The sequence below is a fragment of the Mus caroli genome, chromosome 7 (assembly GCF_900094665.2).
Source record: "Mus caroli chromosome 7, CAROLI_EIJ_v1.1, whole genome shotgun sequence".
In the NCBI taxonomy this organism is placed as follows: Eukaryota; Metazoa; Chordata; class Mammalia; order Rodentia; family Muridae; genus Mus; species Mus caroli.
The window spans coordinates 47073977-47096728 of record NC_034576.1 but is presented as its reverse complement, the minus strand read 5'-3'; the positions used below and the strand labels follow the sequence as shown (position 1 = coordinate 47096728).

Sequence of the window (22752 nt, the reverse complement as noted above, 5' to 3'; positions counted from 1 at the left end):
TGGTTTGGTTTGGTTTGGTTTGGTTTGGTTTGGTTTGGTTTGGTTTGGAAGTTTGAGACAGGGTTTCTCTGTGTAGCCCTGACTGTCCTGGAACTCACTCTGGAGACCAGGCTGGCCTCGAACTCAGAAATCCACCTGCCTCTGCCTCTTGAGTCCAGGATTAAAGGTGAGCGCCACCACCGTCTGCTCAGAATACACCTGGCATTAGAGACTTGGGCTACATCCTCAGCACCAGCAAGGGGAAAGAATGTTGGCAAGTAAAGTGGAGTGTCCTAAAGAGGGGACAGGACATGCAGAGCCATGAGGTAGTGAGGCCTGGGGGTGCCTGTGAGATGAAGCTAGACACCAAGAATGGAGAGTTGATAGAGTATGGGGCAGGAGAGCCTAGAGACTCTGCTTGAGTTTGGCTGTAGAAGTTAGACAGAACAAGCCCCAGTCCCAAGCGAGCACGTGCTGTACTGGGGATGGCCATTTAGCAACTTCCCACAGGACACTCTAGAGAAGGCACTAGAGCTCAAAGAAGCAAGAGTCGGGGGGTATGGCGGGCCATTATTCTGTGGGACTGCTGGACGTCAATGAGGGACGAGTCTTGTCTAGGAAGGGGGGGCCAGCGTGAGCCTGGATGCCCAGATGTTCTCGTTGGGATAATGAAGTGGGGTAGGAAAGAGGTAGAGTCAGCTCTGGAGCCCGGGGAGCCCAGGAAGACAGAAGCCAGGATGCTCAGGAGGCCAGGGCCTTGAGAAAGAGACAGAGACTTCGGGGACCCTGAATTAGAGCTGGCATTTCTCTTCACTCCCTCCCTCCATGCATCATTGTCTGGAGCTGGGGAGAACTGGAAACCTGTTTATTTCACTTAGAGAAGACACCAACATCTTCTCCACATCTGGAAAACCAGGGCACTCTGGTCAAGAAGACGCTGCCAGGAGGGGCATGGACACCATCAGTTGCTGAGAAAGGAGAGAGAATGTGGATTCAGGACCCAGAGCTGCAGACGCTGGCTCCTCCCCCACCCAGGGCTCCAGGTCCCTATATCCCAGCACTTGTGGAAGCCCCTCCAGGTACCTTCCTCCTGCGGTGAAAAGCAGCCCTGCTTGCCTCACTGTCGATCCTCAGGGGAACGGTGGCATCCAGGTGATACAGTTGCTGGGGGCCCCCTATCACTAGGCGGTTCTCTCCTATTTCCAGTGCCAGCCCTTGTGCGCCATCCTGGTGATGAGGTACAGTCAGACCATATCCCTTAGCACTGGGAAGCTATGTCCACAAGGTCCTAGCAAGCATGGGTGTGGCTTCAATCCCAGCACCAAAACAATGGGAAAAAAAACCCAAAGGACAATAATTCTAAGTCTCAAGGAACTCAAGCCCAGGACAGCAGCAGCTGCCCCTGTCGGGTTTCTGGGCCAAGACTGGAACGGCATCACTGTCTCAAGAGATGGAGCCCAGACCAGGAGTCCAGGCCCCAGTGTCTTCCTTCAGATGCAGGGGTTGCCTCTAGACTTCCTGCCTCAGCACCAGCGTGTCCACTAGCTCTTCTCCCTGACTAAGAGCCTGCACTCACCAGTTTAGGAAGGTCAACTTCAGCCAAGAGCAGGTCAGGGGCTTCCAGCCAAAGGTTCAGGTGAGGCCGTTCTGGGCTGTGTGGGAACAAGGGCAGACTGAGGGTGACCCTCTACTTGACTTACTGTCCCTTTTTTCCTCCACCCAGCCAGGTCTCAGCCCCAGGACAGTCATCAGCCCAGATGTGCCCAGATGTGCACAACGGCTTACCCATGACAGGTTCCCAGAGAGCCACTGGCATCCAGGGTCCCCAGCTCCTGGATCCGAGGGCGCTGCTGGGAACGGATGTTCTGCTGTGAGATGGAGCCCAGGAAAGACCGGTACTTCAACATGCGCCATTCTGAAGGTGCAGAGTCAAAGATCACTGAGGTGGACCCTCAGGGAGTGCTCCCCAGTCCACAGAGGCTGGGCCGCCTTCCTGGATACCTCCCGCTGACCATAGCAAGCTTGACTCTAGCAGGCCCTACCCACCTTAGCTCCACTGTTACACACACACACACACCCTGCAAGCTCCTGGCCTGGAACCATCTTGGCTCCACCTTCATTCTAAGAAGCTCCACCGTCCTGAAAGCTAGTCAAGGAAATCCCCGACACACTGGATTCACCTCTCCCAGTGTAGCACCCAAGCCATTCCTGCTCCTTCCTGTTCCTCACCGGGATTTAGCTGTAGGCCATACTTATCCTCAAGGCCCTCCCTGGCGATGGTGATCACCAGTTCCCGCAAGAAATCACTGTTCTGAGGTGAGAGAAAGATAAGATATGATGGTGGGGGTGGGGCTGGAGGAAGCACACTGCCCAGCTCTTATCCACCAAACCCCACCTGCATCCTCAGGTAGAAGTTACTATTGACAGCGACGTCATAGGCAGTACAGCCCTGGCCTTCTGTGGAGACAAACAAGGAATGAGGTCTGCACAATCTCCATAGAATACCCGTAAGGAAAACTTGCCCGCGGACCAGAGACCCAAGACACAGGAAGTGAGAGGCAGCATACACTTTCAGGTCAACTCAGACAAGGTCCTTCTTGGCTCTGGCTCACGTCACCAAGGCTGTCCCCCTGCCCCTTCCCAGCAGCTCCAAGGACCCCTCACTCTATCCCACCCACTCTAGCAAATGCTCCTTTCTACTCTAGAGCCCCGGCTGTCCAGACTTCCAGTCTGTCCACCAACCAGATCACTGTATCCTCCAGACACCGGCCCTTGTCCTCTTTTTAGGTAGCCCAGGCTGGCCTCTAGCTCTCAGCAATTCTCCTGCCTCAGCATCCTAAGAGCTAAGATTGGGAGAGTGAGCAACCATGCCCAGCTCACTTGTCATCTCTGCCTACGACACTCTTTTGTTTCTGCCTGAGTAACTCTTCAAATCAGACTGGCGCTCCTCCACATAACCCTCTCTGAAGCCTTCTTCAGCCTCAGTGATGAGCCCCTGGCATGCACGCGCCCTCCAGTCCTGGACCACTCACACTGGACCCCTCTGGCTCCCAGTGCTGACTGGAAGCTCCTGAGAAAAGCAATGTTGGGGGAGCAGACTTGGTGTCTTGCGAGGGCACTGACTTGCATCCAGCTCCGCGTGCGGCTCTCCCAGGCTCATGGGGATTCGGAAGCCAGCCTGGTCCTCCTCCAGCATCTGCAGCAGCTCATCCTCAGTCACGTCGGCCGGGGGAGGGATGGAGGGAGAGTGGCAGATGTTGATGAAAACCTTTCCTTCCGATGAGTTGGTCTTCACACAGAAACCTGCACGAGTACAGTTTTCTTGGCCATCTGTTCCTGGGCTGTCGCGTTCTCACCCACCCTCTCCCTCTTCTGAGACAAGGTCTCTCACTCTATGCTCAGGCTGGCCCCAGACTTGGGACACTTCTGCCTCCTTAGATCACAGGCATTCATTTCTTCCCCTCTTTTAATTACATGCACCTCTTCTGCGTGTGTGTGCATATGTGCAAGCACACCATGGCTGGAATGTGTGATGGCAGCTCTCCCGGGGCACCAGGCTTAGTGACAAGCACCTCTACCCGCTACGCATGGCCCTGCTTTCACACTTTGCCTCTGCCTTCCCGCCTTCCAGTGCTCTCTGCTCCTCTTTCTTTTTTTCTTTTTTTTTGTTTGTTTTTTGAGACAGGGTTTCTCTGTATAGCCCTGGCTGTCCTGGAACTCACTCTGTAGACCAGGCTGGCCTCGAACTCAGAGATCCGCCTGCCTCTGCCTCCCAAGTGCTGGGATTAAAGGCGTGCGCCACCACGCCCGGCTCTGCTCTTCTTTCTTATTCCCCACTCTGCTCCCTGTGGCCCAGTGTTTGTCAGTGATCTTCCTGCCTGTCCTTTCATATAACTACTTCTAGGCCTTTGTCCCCAGTTATGATCTGTCACCTTCATCCTCTGTGTCTCCTGCCTCCAGCTTCTACTGACCCTCTCTCAGGGTCTCCCATCCTCCCTGAGACATCCTACCTTCCTACCTACCTACCTAGACACAGACATTCCTATCTACATCTGTTTCTCACCAGGCTTTGGCTGGATCTGTGTAGAGTCTGGCCTGGCTGTCTGGGCTTGCTGGAGCTCTTTGGAAGCCTGTGGGGACAAAAGTAAACCATCCAGGATGAATCTGCAAAGTGAACCCCTTCATCTGCTCCTCAAACGTCAGTAGGAGAACTCATGAGAGCTCAGAATCAATCACATGGGGTACTATGCAGTCTAGGCCCACTTTTATTTTTACAAGAACTTCCAAGATCACCCCAACTCCATTTCATTTAGAACCTAGAAAACCTGAGGCAAACAACTACAATTCCCATAGGCCTCACTGCTGCCACGGGGCACTCTGGGAACTGAAGCCACGTCTCTGAGTGCCAATTAATAATAGATTCTTAAATACCCAGGTTCCCACCAGTCTAGTCAGCCCGCACCTTCAGCAGCAGCTCCTGAAACCGCACCGTCTCTTCACCCATCGACTCTGTGTCGTTTAGCTCTGGTGCCAAAAACGTCGAGTCCGCCATGGCCCTAGGAAAAAGTCCTAGGCGTCCAAAACGTGGAGAACGTTTCACAGATAAGCGAAGCTAGCCTACTGTAGGGTCACAGTTGATTCGTTTTGTGTGTGTGTGTGTGTGTGTGTGTGTGTGTGTTCGATATAGGGTTTCTCTGTGCAGCCTTTCCTGGCTGGCCTGGAATGCTTTGTAGACCAGGCTGGCCTCGAATCCTGCCTATGCGTCCAAAGAGCTGGGATTAAAGGCGTGCACCATTACCTCCCGGCCAGTCGAGTACACCCAGGACTCCACCCAGAATCCCAAAATTTGTCCTGAGAATGGTCTACAGTTCCATTACGATGAAGACTCCGTTCTCAAGTCTGTTGGGTATCTTGATCGGTCCTGTTTGGCCGATGCTAAATGAAAGCCACACTTCCGTTGTCTGTATAACTAAGGAACTAAAGTAGCCACCGTTAAGCCCACCTCTACGCCCTTCATCCAAAGCAGGCACCCACACGGACCACTTGTATGAAAGACCTGAAGCCACGCCCTCCTAACCAACCAATCAAAAGTAAGGGCTGAGGAGGCCCGCGAAATGACACACTTCCTGAATCAATAAAACCTACATTTCCGCCCTTCCCAAACCTCAGAGGTTATAGTACAGAAAGGATTGCCACTCTTGAGAACTTTAGTATCTCCCGCTTTTGTCTATCATGAGTTAGGCTCTGGGTCGGATCCCACTCAACACACACCCAGTCTCAATCGCCCGTTTTTGAACATAATTAATGTTTTTGCTTATAAAGAAGTTATAGAGGCAGAGGAGGCTGGAGAGAAAGTTAAACGGCAGAGTGCTGACTGCTCTTCCAGAAGACGAGAGTTCGATTCCCAACACCCAGATTGCGACTAACAAAGCCCTGTAACTCCAGTTCTAGGGGATCCGTCGCCTCCTCTTTTGGCCTCCTGGGGTACTGCAAGTACATGATGCACAGACAAGCAGGCAAAATACTCATGCACATAACAATAATCTTTGTTTGCTTCTCTTAAAGAAAGAAAAGCATCTGGGGTGGAGAGAAGGCTCAGCAATTAAGAACACATGTTGTTTTTGGAGATGTCTGGGGTTAAGCAACAGTCACAACTGTCACGGGGCTCTCGCCAGCCCAGCACCTGCATCGCCCTCTTCTGGGCTCCACAGGCACCGCAGACACATAGTGCAAAGACATACCTCAGGGCTGGGCGTGGTGGCGCACGCCTTTAATCCCAGCACTCGGGAAGCTGAGGCAGGCGGATTTCTGAGTTCGAGGCCAGCCTGGTCTACAAAGTGAGTTCCAGGACAGCCAGGGCTACAGAGAAATCCTGTCTCGAAAAACCAAAAAAAAAAAAAAAAAAAAAAAAAAAAAAAAAAAAAAAAAAAAAAAAAAAAAAAAAAAAAAAAAAAAATACATACCTCAGGGAAAAAAACATACAAAGATAAATATTTTTTAGCCAGTGTGCTGGCACACGCCTTTAATACCAGCACTCTGGAGGAGGAGATAGGTGGGTCTGTGAGTTGAAGCCAGCCGGGTCTACATAGTTAGATCCAGGGCCTCCAGAGCTCACAGTGAGACTCTGTCTGAAAAAACAAACAAACAAAAACAACGAAAATCTATTTTTTCTAAAGAGTCAAAGTGACAATAGCCGAAGGCCTTCTGCTAATGCGGGACCCCACCCACCCATCCACCCATGTCTGTTCTCCCCGAAACTACATTTCCCAGCATCCGCCCATAGGCCGCATCGCGCGGCCCTAAAGTAGGCGGGTCACGTCCTAATATAGCTTGTTTCCGGGCCCTACGGTTGGCCCCGCCCCCTTGATTGGAGTGGGCGGTGCCGCCCTTCGGACCTCCAAGTTCCTCTAGGTACACCGTCCAGCAGTCCTTCGCGGAAGGCTCCGGGCGAGCGATGGCGGCTACGCGTGTACAGCCCAGTACCCGGGAGATTTTCACGACGCTGGAGTACGGACCGGTGCCGGAGAGCCACGCATGCGCACTGGTGAGGGCTTGCCCCGCGGCCGCTGCCGCCTTCCTGAGTCCTTTCGGCCGCTTGGGACGCGCGGGCTCCCGTCATCCACTGCGGCCTTCTTGGAAGCCCCGCCCCTCTGAGCGCGTGATTTCCCCTACGGTGCGGAAGCCTGGGCTGGGCGGCTGGCTGGTTGGCTGTGGGCGGCGATGGCTGTCCTCGAGGACGCCGCTGTAGTGTTTCCCCAGGACCCTTCAGGAACGGGTGGTCACTAAATCCCCATACCTCTCGCGGTCCTCCTGAGTCTTCACCTTGCTAGACCGTGGTTCCTTGCGGCCCCCGGCACTTTGGAGGTTCGCGGGAACATTTAGAACCTCAAGTTCGTCCAAAACTTGCTGTGACTGCAGCCCCAGTCTCAATATCCTTACGGTGCTCTGTGATCTCCCGCCCCTTGGAACGTCGTCTGAGTTCTCTTGACCCTTTTGGCCCATCCGATTCTCATTCTCCCTCTCCCCCTCCCAAGTTTAGTGGATTTCTTTGGGAGATTTTCCTGTTTTCGTACTTCATTTATATTATTCCTTTAGAGCCTCCTGGCCTAAGGCTCCAGAACCCTCTTGCAGCCCCATCGGAATGTGGTAGGGTTCCTGGGATTTTCTTTCAAACCAAGGGCCAATCAGAATGCCCAGGGTCCCAGAAATTCTTCCAGCATCCAAGCAAGTATTAAGGAAGTTGGGAGAGTCTTTAGACTCTAAGAGGATTCACCACACTACAAAAGGACTCCAGCTTTGGAGGGACAGCATATAACACTATAAAGTTTAGAGTGTTGATCCCAAAGATACAAGGAGAAAGATCACTGACCCAAAATCATCATGGCCAAAGTAATTAAAGCAAGTAATTAATTAAGCTAGCTTTTTTTGAGGACACAAGCACCTGATAAGCTTTGGTTCTACAAGTCAGTCCTGGATGTGAGGAAGACAAGGTTTTTATATATAGTTTGTGGATAGGGGGATTTGGCCACCAAAATAGTTGAGGTTACAGGAGCAGAACATACGCATTATAATAACCTGTAGTAAAGACACTATTGCAAGGTGTTCCTAAAATGGTAGCCACAACAACCTTTTGATACAAAGGTAGGGTTGCAAAGCGATTTTAATATCTTTTTAAAACCAAGGCGTGGTTGAAGTTTTCTGGAACGGGCAGTGCAGAACCATTTGTACTTAAGGTTACAGGTGGGGCATAACCCAATCCGGAGAAACAGAGGTTCAATCAGAAACAGGAAAGAAGCTAGTTTGTCTTTAAGAGGCTTTCAAGCCTAAGATGGAGGCAGACTGGTTCATCAAGAGATGTCACCAAGATGCTGCTTAAGAGTAGGATCCAGCTGGGCGGTGGTGGCGCACACCTTTAATCCCAGCACTTTGGAGGCAGAGGCAGGCGGATTTCTGAGTTCGAGGCCAGCCTGGTCTACAGAGTGAGTTCCAGGACAGCCAGGGCTANGCCAGCCTGGTCTACAGAGTGAGTTCCAGGACAGCCAGGGCTACACAGAGAAACCCTGTTGCAAAAAAAAAAAAAAAAAAAAAAAAAAAAAAAAAGGATAGGATAGATTCTAGACTCTGCTGACAGGGATGCTACGAATCCATCATAATGAGATGGAGCCTAGTGTTGCCTGGACAGACAATTGCAGTGGAGACTCCAACCAGGGAAATGCCAATTAAAAGGTACTGGACTGTTGGAGTAACTAAAACTATAGATCAGATTTGGGACAATTCAGAGACCCCAGCTGGAAGCTTGTTAGAGGCAGTGTGTCTCTAAGTAACAATAATAGACTGAAGGCTGGGATTGATGGATGGATAGACTGTGCCAACCTCTGCTAAGTACGATTTTACTTAATCCTCAGAACGTCAGAGAGGGGATTATTTTTGTTATTTTAGTGACAGAACACAAGGCTGATGAGGGGAGGAATTTTGTCCATAGTACACAGGGCTTAAAGGAGTTTGGATATGGTGGGCAAACCAGTAATCCCAGCATGTGGAAGGCCAAGGCAGGAGAGTTACAAGTTCCAAATCAGCTAAGCAGTCTCAAAAAATGAAAGAGCCGGGCCTGTCACCACGCCTTGGATTCTGGTGTGCCCCCCACCCCACGCCTACCCCCAATCAGTTGCCCCCCATTACTCCAACAAAGGTCTCAGGTTTACACTCTATGGGCAACCCAACCAGAAAACATGTTTGTTTTCTTTGGCTTGAGCTTTGTTTTGGAAATGTCATTTATTGTACAATTAATTCCATCTAAACATCCTGGATACCAATTTCTCTTGAAAATAAAATTCCAAAGTTTGGCGACCGTTTGGCTCCAGTTCCCTGACAAAATTCATCTGGAACCAATTGTCTTGGCTACTTTGGGAAAGCTCTTGGTGTCCAATAGGCCCGTAGCCTGCCAGGACCCCGTTGACATTCTTGTGGGAGTTTGTTTTCCGTCTTCTCCACAGCAGTTGATGTTAGGAACTCCCATGCATCCATCACTGAGCTTCAGCAGCTCCGCGAGGGCAGGCCAGTGTTGGCGGTGCTTTCTCCCTGTCTCTCAAGAGTCGTTTATACAGTGCCGGCTGTTGTGCTACTTTCACATAAATATTTGAGTCCTTATTTCTAACAGATAAGGATTGTTATACAACCAGCACTACCATAGCACTAACTGTCAGTCACAGTGCTTAGTTCCCGGTTCATGTTCACATGGCCCCACTTCATGATGGCTCTGTCCTCGTGGATGCCACAGTTTGGAACATTTGCATGACAATTTCTCTTTTCTTTTTAAAAGATTTGGTTGTTTTTTGTTTATTTTGTTTGCATTTTGGGACAGGGTTTCTCTATGTGGTCCTTCCTGGCTGGCCTGGAATGTTCCACGTAGACAGTCTGACCTGAATTCACAAGCAGTTCACCTGCCTCCCACGTGCACCCCTTGTTCTGTAAGATTACTGTGTCTGTGTGTATGCATGTGCTCACGCTATGTGTGATCAGGAGGCCAGCAGAGGGTTTGAAGGTCCCAGGAGCTGGAGCTGCAGGTGGCTGTGAGCTGTCTGAAAACCAAACACGTAGCCTGCAGGAGCCCTTAGCTCTGGAGTCAGCTCTTGGCCTTCCTTCTTTTGACTTGCCCTCTCACTAGGCTGGAATTGCCCATGTAGGCAAGCAAGGCTAGCTGTTCTTTCCTCCTCCTCCACCTTCCTAACACTGGGATTGCAGATGTGTGTGCCTTGATCCACTCTTCCTGGGATTCCCCACGTACCCTGGGGATTGAATTCAGGTTCTCATCATTGCAAGGCATGTGCTTTGCTGACTGAGCCATTTCCCCACCATGCACCTTGTCTCACATAGCCTAGGCTGCCCTCTAAATCATAGTGCTCTCCTGCTTCTCCATCTCAAGTGTCAGAATTACAGACACGTGGGACGCACTGAGCCCATTTTGCTTTAAGGAAAAAAAAAGTAAAAGAATGAAAAAGGCCCAGTTGTCAGGGTAAGAGAAAAACATCAGAAAGTGGAAGGTAGGTGTTGGATTTCAGAACAGCAGGAAATGTAAGGAGGAAGAGAAAGCAGCATGAAGCAGGGGTCAAGCTCACAGAAGGAGCTGAAGTGGCTCTGCTGGCTGTTTATGTATATTGATTCCTTCCCTTCTGGGGGAGGGGGGGGATGGTTTACCAGAGGCAGAGGGTTATAAACCCTGTTTAAGCCTGGCAGTAGGGGCACACTCCTTTAATCCCAGGCAGAAGCTGAAGGCCAGCCTGGTCTATAGAGCTAGTTCCAGGACAGCCAGAGTGTGTGTGTGTGTGTGTGTGTGTGTGTGTGTGTGTGGTTTCACCAGGTACACTGGTGTACACAGTGGATGGATGCAGGAGATCTGGGGTTCATTCCTGACACCTCAGTAAGTTTAACCAGCCTGGGCTATTATTACATTACAGACTAAAAACAGAGTCCAAGATCTTGCCGTTGTAGCCTAGGCTGGCCTGAGTACTGGGGCTGTGTGTGTGTGTGTGTGTGTGTGTGTGTGTGTGTATATATATANATATATATATATATATATATATATATATATATATATATATATATAGGCTGCAGCAGCAGTACTAGCTAACATAAAGAGTTTCAAATAATGTTTTAGCCATAGTAAAACAAACAAACAAAAAACAAAACAGGGGCTGGAAGTATAATTTGATAGTATAGAGCACTGAGTTCAAACCCCAGCCCAAAACAAAAACAAAAGGCAGGCAGGAGAAGGATGAACTGACAGCAAAGGGTACAAACATCCCCTCAGCGAGACAAGGGGCTGAGCTGTCCCAGCTGCCTCAGGCTCTTCTCCAAACTCTTTCTTCCTCCAGGCCTGGCTGGACACCCACAACCGCCTCTTGGGCCACCATGTCAATGGGATGTGGCTGAAGCCAGAACACAGGAATCCAGCGCCTTGCCAGGATCCCATCACAGGTTTTTGAAGAGTCCAGTCATTCAGGAGGAACAAAAACCTCTCTCAGGGTGGCAGCCATGCCGTCCATGCTATCTGGGCTCGAGCCCCTTAGTGCAGGGACAACCACTAATGGTGGTGGGGATGGGAGCTCTCATTTCTCCTGAGGACAGTCTCAGTAATTATAGTTCCTAGTGCTCCCAAAAGGCTTTTGAAGCCCTTCTGTACTCAATTCCCTTCCTCAAGCTTTGGATAATGGCCCACACCTCTAATCCCAGCAATTCAGAGGCTGAAGCAGAAGGGTCCTGAGTTTGCAGCCAGCCCGAAGTACAGAGTGGATTCCAGGCCAGCCTTAGCTTCATAGTGAGAAACTTTTTAAAAAAGAAGAAGAAAGGGGCTGAAGAGACAGCTCAGTGGTTAGAAGTGTGTGCTATCCTTTCAGAAGACCCAGGTTCATTTAGTTCCTAGCACCCATGTCAGGATCAGGCTGCTTAAAACCACCAGTAAGTTCAGGTGCAGACAATCTGACATCTTCTGACTCCTGCGGGCACTGCATGCATATTATGTGTATACATACTTGCAGGCAAAACACTCATTACTATTCCAAATAAATAAAAGTTTAAAAGCACAGCCAGGCATTGGTGTGCATCCCTTTAATCTTAGCACTTAGGAAACAGACAGATAGTTCTCTGAGTTTGAGCCCAGCCTGGTCTACAGAGTGAGTTCCAGGACAGCCAGCCAACCCTGTATCAACAAAACAAACAAACAAAACGGAGTAAGAAAGGAAAGAAGGAAAAGAAAGCCAGGTCCTGCCTGCAGGGCTTGGTCAGAGCAGTGACTGGTAACTAGAGGAAGGCCTGAGACTCACAGGGAACTTCTGACACAGGCTTCCTCCATCTGGGCCCCTACTTGTCTCTGCAGGAGAAAACCTGGCCAGCTGCCTGCAAGCAGAGGCTGAGGACATCGCTGCAGCTGTGGAGGCTGCAAAGATAGCATTCAAGGCCTGGAGCCAACTCCCTGGAGCTGCTCGGGGACAACACCTAACCCGGTGAGGAAGCCCAGGCAAGGCCCACCTAGGAAGAGATGGCCTGTGTCCCTCAGGAATCACAGGAGGAAACAGTGACTCCATGTCCTCGGATCCTTTTGAATTAATGGTTCATGTTTCCCGAGTGCATGTGGCACTTCAGTGGCCAGAACAGCCATTGTTGCTCACAGTTCACTGGGTCCAGTAGTATGAGAATATCACGAGAGCCCTGTTTCTCAGCACTTCGTTAGAATCAGAGCTCCCTGCTTCCCATTACACTGTGGGGGCAGCTATAAAGATCCCATTTCCCATAATGCAATTGAATCAGAGGCTGAGATTTACGTTCCCAGTTATCTTTGGGACCCCTGGTAATCAGTGACCAGGAGCATCCCACAGCACCACACAGAGTCTGACACTCTCGTAGACTACACTTCTACACAGCTTTGGTACCCGCTGTACCCGATAAATTATGGATCTGCCCCTAGATTCTTGTGGGGTTATAGTCCAGGCTGCTCTGAGCATGACGACTCTGTGTGTTCTCCCAAGGCTGGCCAAGGCCATTCAGAAGCACCAGCGACTGCTGTGGACCATGGAATCCCTGGTCACTGGACGGGCTGTTCGAGAGGTTCGAGATGGAGATGTGCCACTGGCCCAGCAACTGCTCCAGTACCATGCAGTCCAGGCACATGCCCAGGATGATGCACTGGCAGACTGGCAGCCCGTGGGTGAGAACCTGTAGGCCCTCCAAGAGCCCTCCTGACCCAGGAAACCAACCCGTCCACGCGCTCATTATGGATTCTTTGCAGGAGTCATTGGCCTCATCCTGCCGACTCCTTTCTCTTTCTTGGACATGATGTGGAGGGTCTGCCCTGCCCTGGCTATGGGTAGGTAAAGGCTCTGGTCCCCTCCCCCCCACAGACCCCCGTCTTTTCTCAGAAAAGATGGTTGGGGTCCAAGGAAGAGGGCTGGCACCTAGACCCCTGGGTGTGCAGGAGGGTAGGGGTCTGGACTCAGTTGTTCCCTTTCCCCAGGCTGCACCGTGGTGGCCCTCGTGCCCCCAGCCTTCCCGACACCTCTCCTCCTGGCTCAGCTGGCAGGAGAGCTTGGCTCTTTCCCAGGGATCCTCAATGTGATATGTGGCCCTGCCTCGCTGGGGCCTGTCCTGGCCTCCCAACCTGGAGTCCAGAAGGTGGCTTTCTGTGGACCCGTGGAGGTATTTTCAGGGCTGGCAGTGGGATGGGCACAGCTAAGAGCCAAGAGGCTCCTGCCATACCTGAAACCCATGGGGTTCCCTCAGGAAGGACGTGTTCTGCGACGGACTCTAGCAGGCAGGGGAGCTGAGCTGGGCCTGGCCCTGGGCACAGAGTCACTGTTGCTACTGACAGACTCCGCAGATGTGGACTCTGCTGTGGAGGGTGTCGTGGATGCCGTCTGGTCAGACCGCAGTCTGGTGAGATCTGTGTGCTCGGGTCCCCAAAGTCCGGTGGTCCGCCATACTCTCCAAATACCCAGCTTGTTTTTACTTTCTGTTGTTTGGGCCTTTTTATTATTTGAGACAGGGTCTTATGTAGACCAACCTAGCTTCCAACTCACTGTGTAGCCCAGGCTAGCCTTGAACTCCTAATCCTCCGGGGGTTGCAGGCATATGCCACCATTCTGGGCAAGTCACCCAATTTTGTGCAGTGCACCTCTTGCCTGCCGGTGCTGCTCTATCCCTGAGGCCCACCCCTCTGTTCTGTGGGAGCCTGTTCTCCCTACATCGCCCCTGATTTTGCCACGTTTCATGCCTTTTTTCCAACAGGGGGGGCTCAGGCTCCTCATCCAGGAGTCTGTATGGGATGAAGCTATGAGACGACTCCAGGCCAGAATGGCACAGATACGGAGTGGGCGAGGACTGGATGGGGCTGTGGACATGGGGGCTCGAGGAGCTGCTGCCCGAGACCTGGCCCAGAGCTTTGTGGATGAGGCCCAAAGCCAGGGGGGACAGGTGAGCCCCATCTGCACAATGGAGTCTTAGACCTTGACTAGCCAACTCCTATGTCAGAGTAAGAAGGTCCCAGACCCTAGATGCCTGGGTCTGAGACAAGGGCTAAAAGCTAAACTCCCGAGTTTGGGGAGGAAGTTGGAGTGTGGACTTGCGTGTCTAAGGGAGGAGGAGGCTCTGAGTCTGGATGCCCAGGCTGAGGGAGGGGCCTGGGGCTGCAACCTCAGTACCTAGGTCTAGGAAGGAGCTGAAGCCTGCGTATTCATGGAGGAGGCTGAGCTGTGTCTCTGGGTCTAGAGAGGACAGCCATCTGCATCTATTTCTCCTCCTCCCAGGTATTCCAAGCTGGTGATGTGCCCCCCAGTAGCCCATTCTTCTCTCCAGCCTTGGTTTCTGGTCTGCCTCCAGCAGCCCCATGTGCCCAGGCTGAGGTGAGGCCCCTGAGGCTGCAGCCTTCCTGCCCTGCCCTTCCATCCTCAGTGACTTGTGGGCAACAGCCCTGAACCTTACCCGGAGCTAGGAACACTATGACTTTCTCAAATGGGTAAAGTATTGACAGGAGAGTTTGCTCTCCGGCTAACGCCTGTCACCCCTTTTAGGTACCGTGGCCTGTGGTTATGGCTTCTCCTTTCCGCACAGTCAAGGAGGCACTAGCCCTGGCCAATGGAACACCCCGGGGAGGCAGCGCCAGTGTGTGGAGTGAGAGGCTAGGGCAAGCCCTGGAGCTGGGCTATGGGTCAGTTGGTACTTACTCCCCCTGCCTCTACCGTCTCCCTCAGGTGTCTCCCTCCCCCTTCACCCAGCATCCCATCTTACCCTCCCCCGTGTCTTTCCCTGCCTCATAGGCTCCAGGTGGGCACAGTGTGGATCAATGCTCATGGCCTCCGAGACCCTGCGGTGCCGACAGGGGGCTGCAAGGAGAGTGGGTCTTCCTGGCACGGAGGCCCAGATGTGAGTGCCCATCCACCTCTGTACCTCTGAGTCACCTTGAGACCATCTGGCCTCCTGCTGACCACACACCTCTCACAGGGCCTATATGAGTACCTGCAGCCCTTGAGGACACCTTCCCAAGAGTCCTCCCTTTGTGAGAGTCTCAACTACGACACATTTGGCCTTGCTGCGTCCTCCATTCTGCCGTCAGGGCCAGAAACAGGGCCTAGGTGAGCTGTTGCAGGCCTGGTAACCTAAAGATGAGGGTGTGGGGCTGGAAGGAGGGTGCTTAGAGCCTGTCTTGGGGTCTTCAGTTCTTAGTGTACCTTTCTGGGTCCTAACCCCAAGAGTAAAAAGAATCTCAGTTCTCCTTAATGGTTTGAGTGTCCCAGAAGCAAAGACTTCAGGGAGAATACAGATGCTCAAAGGAGTAGAATTTAGAGTGTCCGAGAGGTGCATTACAGTAAGAGTTTTGGATGACACCAGAAACTCATGGGGTAGGAATTCAGAATCCTCCAGAGACTCATGGGAGCAGGTGTTTGATCCTGTAGAAGCTCATGAGAATAGAAATTTGAGTCCAAAAGGTTCCTGGGAACTGAGAGGTCCAGCCAGTATGGTAGACCTGCCAGTGGCCCATGTGGATGCAGCCTTCTCCCACCCCACTCTGCAGCCCAGCCCCTCCCTATGGGCTGTTTGTCGGGGGCCGTTTCCAGTCTCCTGGGACCCAGAGCTCCAGGCCCATCCAAGATTCTTCGGGCAAAGTCTCCAGCTATGTAGCTGAGGGTGGAGCCAAGGATATCCAAGGTGCTGTAGAGGCTGCTCATCAGGCTGCCCCTGGGTAAGCGTCAAATGGAAGCGCAGAGGTGAGGGTGGCTTGGATAGAAGTACACGTGGGACTGGAGCCCTGGGTGGAGGCTGTAGATGATAGAGATGGCCATCTGGGACTAGCTAAGGCCAGGCTATACCCTAACTTGCACTGTTTGCCCACAGCTGGGGAGCCCAGTCTCCAAGAGCCCGAGCAACCCTGCTGTGGGCCCTGGCAGCTGCTCTGGAGCGCAGGAAGCCAGTGCTGACCTCACAACTAGAGAGGCACGGAGCAGCGCCTACAGTTGCCAAGACTGAAGTAGAACTGAGTGTGAGGCGACTCCAGACATGGGGCACCCGGGTTCAGGACCAAGGCCAGACACTACAGGTGAGACAGATCTAAGCAGGCAGTCAGGACAGTCAGTCAGCCAAGAGTCAGAGCCCAGGCTCAGTGAACCAGGCACAAGTCCAAGCTTAGCTCTAGAAAGTCTAGAGAATACAATTCTGGTGAGAGGAGAGATGGAACAGTGCTTGGCTGAGAAGCCTTGTCTCAGAAGACAGGAGGGAGGGGTACAGTGCTTACAGGAAAGCAGGCTGCTCACGCATGCACATATTGTAGGAACTTCTCAGATTACGCCGTTTAAAATCTATGTAACGTAGGCTTGTCTGTATTCAAGAAGGCTTTGCAAACACACAGTGGGCATGAGGGTGCAGGCCTATGATCTCAACATTTGTAAAATAGAGACAGAAAGATCACAAGTCAAGCGTCAGCCTTGGCCACAGTGAAATCCTGCATCAAAGAAACAAAGGTATTGCTGAGCATCAAGGCTCGTGCCTTTAATCCCAGCAGTAAGGAGCTGTCCTTGCAGAGGATGGGTTTAATCCCAGCATCCAGGCCAGAGGCCGTACAACCTCCTGTATCCCTAGCTCCAGGGGGATCTCACACTCCCTTCAGTCACTCACAAGTGCACATAACTGTGCCCCAACTCATAAACAATTAGAAAATAAATCAAGCCTTTAGTCCCAGTACTTGAGAGGCAGGTAGCTCTATGTGAATTCGAGGCCAGCCTGGTCTAGAGTGACTCCCAGGACAGCCAGGACTGCCCAGAGTCTTCAAAAAACTAAAACTCAATCAAGCTGGGCATTGGTGGTGTCTGTGTTCAATCCCTGCACTCAGGAGAGAGAGGCAAGCAGATCTCTGAGTACAAGGCCAGCCTGGGCTACATAGGGAGCCCCTGTCTCAAAACAAACCAGACACAAACAAGTATTAGGATATGGTTCAGAGATAGAGCAATTGCCTATCCTAGCATGGTTGGAGCTGCCTACAATACCTCAAAACACAAAGTCTCAGCTACTGCACAGACTGAGGCAGGAGCAGATTCCAGGCCCAGAAGTCCAGAGAGGTTAAGTAACTCACGCTGACCCATAAAGCTATGGAGTGGCCATTGGACTCCAGAGTTTCAGGCCCTGAACCATCATCCCCTGGTTACACATTATTGGAGCTACTCTGGAGCTAGGAACATGTTAAATGTGGGAGAATGGGGCAGGCAAAAGTTCCTCTGGGAACTTGTCCTTGATGTGTCTGTCATCTATTTCTGTAGGTAACAGGATTGAGAGGCCCTGTGCTCCGGCTTCGAGAACCACTGGGAGTGCTGGCCGTGGTGTGCCCGGATGAGTGGCCCCTGCTGGCTTTTGTGTCACTACTGGCCCCTGCACTGGCCTATGGCAATGCCGTGGTCTTAGTACCCAGTGGAGCATGTCCTCTGCTGGCCTTGGAGGTCTGCCAGGTAAAATCACCTGCTTCCCTCCTGCCTGCTGCTCCTGGGTCTTCAGGAGCTCAACTGGCCTCCTCCCTCCTGGGTAGCTATGATAACGAGTCTCAGCATCCCCTCTAAGTCCTATTCCTTGCATGAGCCCCTACAGCCACTGCCAGATGCCCACTCTTCAGCCTGCCCCATTGATGTTCAACCCTTGGTGTCCCACTCTCTCATCCTAGGATATAGCTACTCTGTTTCCTGCTGGCCTGGTGAGTGTAGTGACAGGAGATCGCGACCACCTGACCCGCTGTCTGGCCTTACATCAGGATGTCCAAGCCCTGTGGTACTTCGGCTCTGCCCAGGTACTTCAGGGTACTTAACCTTCAACAACAGACTTCTGTGCTAGGAGCTTAGGGGATTCTGCGCTCATCCCCTAAGGATCTCTGTTGCTAAGAGGAAGAAATGCCTTGGCAATAGCTGCTGAGGTCCTACCCTGGTACAAGCTCAGTCACAAAGGAAGAAGGTCTTCTATTGGTGGGGAGAGGTCCAGGAGACAGTGTTTTGAGACAGGATTTCTCTGTGTGCTCTGGCTGTTCTAGAACTCATTATATAAACCAGGCTGGCCTTGAACTCACAGAGATTTGCTAGCCTCTGTCTCGCAAGTACTGAGATTAAAGGTGTAGAACACTGCTGCTCAAAGAAAGACAGTCTTCTTCACAAGGGCCTAAAGCCTCCTTTGCCCAAAGACATCATGGTTTTTGGAAGACCTATTGCTAGGGTATGCACCCTAGCAACACTCCAAGGCTCTACCCTCCTGAACCACTGTGCTGGATGGGAAGTCCCTGTTGGCAAGAGCCTTGAACTAGGAAAGATGAGGATTCCCTAGATCTACTTCCTCTACATCTAAAAGGAGTGTTGGCCAGGATCTAAATGTCCAGCCTTGTCAGGTCTCTAGGTCTCTTACAGGTGTTCATTGCAGGACTAATCACATATCTTTCCATCCCAGGGCTCCCAGTTTGTGGAATGGGCCTCTGCAGGGAACCTCAAGTCTGTGTGGGTAAACAGGGGCTTCCCAAGGGCCTGGGATGTGGAGGTCCAGGGGGCAGGACAGGAGCTGAGTCTTCACGCAGCGCGAACAAAGGCCCTGTGGCTGCCAATGGGGGACTAATGCCGAAGCCACCCACTCCATCTTTGATGCTCAGGAGCACCAAGTGCTTGGAACATTTCTCTCAGATTTCCCATGACTTCTAATAAACTGAGTGATTTTGACTGTGCATTTGAGGATGTGGGAACAGTGGCTTCTTCATGTGTGGCCCAGTAGGCAACCCTGGGAGAATACTGTGTTTATGGGATGCATAAAGGGAACTCAGCCTCATCCAGCACTCTTGAGTCAGGAGGCAGTAGAGGGAAGTCCCTGGAAGGCTCTGTCCCCTTTGTAAGTGATTCCAGCACTGATGCCTTCCTGTAAGTCCCCTTTCTGAACAAGAAGGTCAGTATCCTAGCACAGCCCTAGTGTGCCAGCCCCAAGCCAGGGGCCACCACTGCTGCCAGGTGCTGAGGGCACAGCTTCGAGGCAGGCCTGGCTTCCTGGAGCTGAAACTCACCAGGTGCTTGCCATCACAGAAGATCTCCATGGGTTTAGCTTTTAGTTTTGGTTTTAGGTTTGTGGTTTTGCTTTTTTCCCCCCTTCTTTGGTCTGTTTCAGCAAGATCTTAGGGCACAGCTAATTGGCACATCTACTCCTCATGTCTCACCCAGAGTGCTGAGTGCCATCATGAACATCCAGGCCTGACGCACTGCTGGGTACCAGCATGAACCTCCAGGCCTGACACACTGCTGGCTTGACAATTGAAGCATGGGGGGGGGGGTTGTTTTGGGTTTTTTGGATTTATTTATTTATTTATTTTACAATTGTGAGCACAATGTCTTTAGACACACCAGAAGAGGGCATCAGATCCTATTATAGATGGTTGTGAGCCACCATGTAGTTGCTGGGAATTGAACTCAGGACCTCTGGAAGAGCAGTCAGTGCCCCTCCTTTTTGTTTTTTAAAGCAGGATCTCACTGTGTACTCTTGTGGGACTTGTTTGTTTTAAGCCAGGCAGTGATGTTTTAAGCCATTCCTTTAATCCCAGCACTCAGGAGGCAGAGGCAGGTAGATGTCTGAGTTTGAGGCCAGCCTGGTCTATAGAGCAAGTTCCAGGACAGCCAGGTACACAGAGAAACCCTGTCTAAAAAAAATAAGTTTCACGGGAGTTTCTTGGGGTTTTTGGTGTGTGTGTGTGTGTGTGTGTGTGTGTGTGGACATGCAGGAAAGCCAGAAGACAACTTCAGGAATCAGGTGTCTCCTTCACCATGTTAGTTCATGGCATCAACTCACATGCTTATGCTTGAAAATAGTCAGAACCTACTTTATTAGCTCAGCCATCTCACCCCTGATCTGCAATTCTTGTGATCCACCTGGGATTATATATGTATGGACACGTCCACCCTGTGCTCTTCCTTAATCTCTGCCAAATCCTGTTTACCATGTGAGGTCATAAAACAAGCCAGAGTGTCTGTTCACCCAGGCTGAACATGAAGGCCCCAGGCAAGAAAAGTCGGAGAAGAGCCATCAGAATGGTCTAGACTTTAGCAGTAACGCTGATCAGTGAACAACAGCCAACTGGTTGACTCGCTGCACATTGTCAAGGCCTCCCTCCTTCCATCTCTCTCTTTCTCTTTCCCTCTCTCTCCCTGGTCTGCTCACTAATGTTGCCCAGTGAACTGGGCTAACGGAGGCTCTCTTAGTCCATTTTCTTTCTTTTCTCGTATGTTTTGGTTTGGTGTTCTGTTTGCTTGGTTTGGTTTCAAGAACGTGTGTGTGTGTGTGTGTGTGTGTGTGTGTGTGTGTGTGTATGTATGTATGTGTTCCTGGTTGGACTGTGGCACCAGAGATGACCTTGCATTCCCGATCTGCCACTGGGATGACAGCTTGAGCCATCAGGCTCAACTTATTCTTACTCCATCCTCTGAGCTGTAACTGATTATCACAGACTGTCACTTTGTCACTTGCCAAGGATAAAGGTTCCAGCACATGGCTGTTGAAGCTGGGAGGGGCCCCATCTGGTTGGCACTTGTGAGGCCTTCTTGGCATGGCAATGGCATGAGAGCTTTTTAGAGACGACAAAGCCTCCTCCCAGTGACCCTGATGGTGTGCTGTTGTGTGTGAAGGTTGCTGCTGCTGTGATGGCAATCATGGCAAACAGCTGGGGGAGGGGAGGGTTTATTTAGCTTACACATTCCAAATCACGGTCCACTAGGAAAGCCATGGTAGGAACTCAAACCTGGCAGGAACCTGGAAGCAGGGGCCATGGAGCAGTGCTGCCTGCTGGCTTGCTTCCTGTGGCTTACTCAGCCTGCTTTCTTACAGCACCCGTGACCCCCAGCCCAGGGGTAACACAATTCACCATGGTGGCAGAATCTCTGAGTTAAGGCCAGCCTGGTCTACAGATCAAGTTACAGGATAGCCAAGGTTACACAGAAACCCTGTGTCCAGGAAACGGGTGGGGGGTGGGGAGACTAGCCAGAATAGTAACAGTATGTTTTGTTTCTTCTTCTTCTTCTTCTTCTTCTTCTTCTTCTTCTTCTTCTTCTTCTTCTTCTTCTTCTCCTTCTCCTTCTCCTTCTCCTTCTCCTTCTCCTTCTCCTTCTCCTTCTCCTTCTCCTTCTCCTTCTCCTCCTCCTCCTCCTCCTCCTCCTCCTCCTTTCTTTTAGTGATCTATTTTTAGTTTATGTCTGAGGGTGTGAGATGTCCTAGAGTTAGAAACAGTTGTGACCTGCCTTGTGAGTGCTGGGAATTGAACCAGGGTCCTTTGAAGAATAGCCAGTGCTTTTAGCCTTGAGCTATCTCTCTAGTCCCATGTTTTTATTTTAATGCTGTGAGTGGGTATGGACACATGAGGTCAGAAGAGAGTACTGGGTCCCATGTCACTGTACCGCTGTGGGTGCTAGGAACTGAAGCAGGTCCTGTGCAATAGCACAGATGTTCAATCTCTGTCATCTTTCCAGTCCCACATTTTCAAGTTTTTGAGACAGAATCTTGGTGTGGTAGCACTCACCTTTCATCCCAGAGGCAGGGCAGGTGAGCCTCCTTAAAGTTGAGAGCAGCCTTGTTCATATATCTTGTTCCGGGCCTGGGCTACATACTGTACTTAGTAAGACTCTCAAAAAGAGAGAGAGTCTGACTAAGCCTGACGGAATTGGAACTTACCTTCCCAAGATGTTCCAGAACTTACTGTGATTCTCCTGCCCCAGCCTTCAAGTGCTGAGATACCAGGTCCTATGTATGACTCCATTAAAGCATCATCTGGAGATGGCAGCAGTGTGAAAGAACACATGTGAAAAAGTTAGGATACAGTCAACCCAGCCTAGGCCCACTTCCCTCACATCCATCCCAAGCCACTGGGCTTCACCCCACAGTAAGTGGAGTCATTGGCCAAAGCAAAGCAAACAAGCTTGCCAGAGTTTCCAGCAGACATGGGGCTCTGCAGAAAAGACTTAGATGGACCACGGAAGAAACAGAACTACACAGGCAGTAGAGTCCTGCTTAGATTGCCACAGAGTCTGGGACATGGCTCAACAGCAGAGTGTCTGCCTAGCACGTGGGACGTGCTTGGTTCAATCCCCAGAACTGCACAAAGAGAAGACACCTTCTTTTTGTCCTCTCACTAACTCATCTCCCAGTTTAGGGTAGAAAAACCTTCAGCTTAAAGAGGATAAAGGGCTAGTTCTCACAGTGACAAAGCCAGCACTAGCGTGAAGCCTGCAGACTGGGATGTGACAGATTCCCTGAAGTGCTAAAAAAGCAGCTCAATGAACTAACCATGGCCTGTGCACCCCCACACTCTGCAACAGCAGTGGGGGTGCAGAGCCCAGAGGAGCATAGATGGGCTGAGGATCGACTGTTTTGGAAGACTAAGTGTGATACGATCCAGACTGGCTTCAGTCTCGTAATGAAGGATGATCCTGCCTGGATTACAGGTGTGCTCCGCCTATGGTCTGCCTGGAGATGCGATCCGGGGTTTCACACATGCTAGCCAAGCACGGGCATATTTGCAGCCCCAGGATCTTGAGATGGGATCTCCATATATTAAGTTGACCCTAAATCCAAGAACAATCCAAGAACCCACCCGAGACTCAGAGAAGCTCCACCTGCCTCTGCCTCTTCTACGTATTGGGATTAAAGGTTTCAGCCGGGCGTGGTGGCGCACGCCTTTAATCCCAGCACTCGGGAGGCAGAGGCAGGTGGATTTCTGAGTTCGAGGCCAGCCTGGTCTACAAA

General features: G+C 51.4%; 2 protein-coding genes across 3 annotated transcripts; one reads left to right on the top strand and one right to left on the bottom strand.

Moving 5' to 3' along the window:
- Positions 1-823: 823 nt before the first annotated feature.
- On the bottom strand, positions 824-5032 carry Pih1d1 (PIH1 domain containing 1). Of its 2 annotated transcripts, none has more exons than XM_021166716.2 (10): positions 4982-5032; positions 4442-4535; positions 4043-4109; positions 3103-3282; positions 2375-2436; positions 2209-2290; positions 1765-1894; positions 1556-1631; positions 1063-1206; positions 824-947 (listed from the first exon to the last, which is right to left on the bottom strand). In XM_021166716.2, exons 2-10 carry the CDS (start codon positions 4529-4531, stop codon positions 906-908), a joined length of 873 nt encoding a protein of 290 aa, XP_021022375.1. In that variant the 5' UTR covers positions 4532-4535; positions 4982-5032; the 3' UTR covers positions 824-905. The 2 variants fall into 2 exon arrangements, with proteins under 2 accessions (XP_021022375.1, XP_021022374.1); XM_021166715.2 differs by having other exon boundaries at positions 4778-4998.
- Positions 5033-6342: 1310 nt separating this feature from the next.
- Aldh16a1 (aldehyde dehydrogenase 16 family member A1) lies at positions 6343-18705 on the top strand. The gene is made up of 17 exons (XM_021166714.2): positions 6343-6523; positions 10851-10953; positions 11852-11978; positions 12501-12679; positions 12761-12838; positions 12986-13167; positions 13252-13404; positions 13756-13941; positions 14274-14369; positions 14538-14674; positions 14784-14889; positions 14968-15098; positions 15539-15706; positions 15859-16060; positions 17274-17459; positions 17669-17791; positions 18436-18705. Exons 1-17 carry the CDS (start codon positions 6434-6436, stop codon positions 18595-18597), a joined length of 2409 nt encoding a protein of 802 aa, XP_021022373.1. The 5' UTR covers positions 6343-6433; the 3' UTR covers positions 18598-18705.
- Positions 18706-22752: the final 4047 nt, after the last annotated feature.

Bases quoted from the DNA above. Each gene is read 5' to 3' on its own strand.
- Pih1d1 (XM_021166716.2), bottom strand. From the start codon at position 4,531: ATGGCGGACTCGACGTTTTTGGCACCAGAGCTAAACGACACAGAGTCG. The intron at 2,437-3,102 runs GTCAGTGCCCTC...TTGTCTCCACAG, and splicing joins GCACGCGGAGCTGGATGCAA to AAGGCCAGGGCTGTACTGCC. The intron at 1,632-1,764 runs GTAAGCCGTTGT...GTTCCCACACAG, and splicing joins TCTCTGGGAACCTGTCATGG to CCCAGAACGGCCTCACCTGA.
- Aldh16a1 (XM_021166714.2), top strand. From the start codon at position 6,434: ATGGCGGCTACGCGTGTACAGCCCAGTACCCGGGAGATTTTCACGACG. The intron at 14,370-14,537 runs GTGAGGCCCCTG...CACCCCTTTTAG, and splicing joins CCCCATGTGCCCAGGCTGAG to GTACCGTGGCCTGTGGTTAT. The intron at 17,460-17,668 runs GTAAAATCACCT...CTCTCATCCTAG, and splicing joins TGGCCTTGGAGGTCTGCCAG to GATATAGCTACTCTGTTTCC.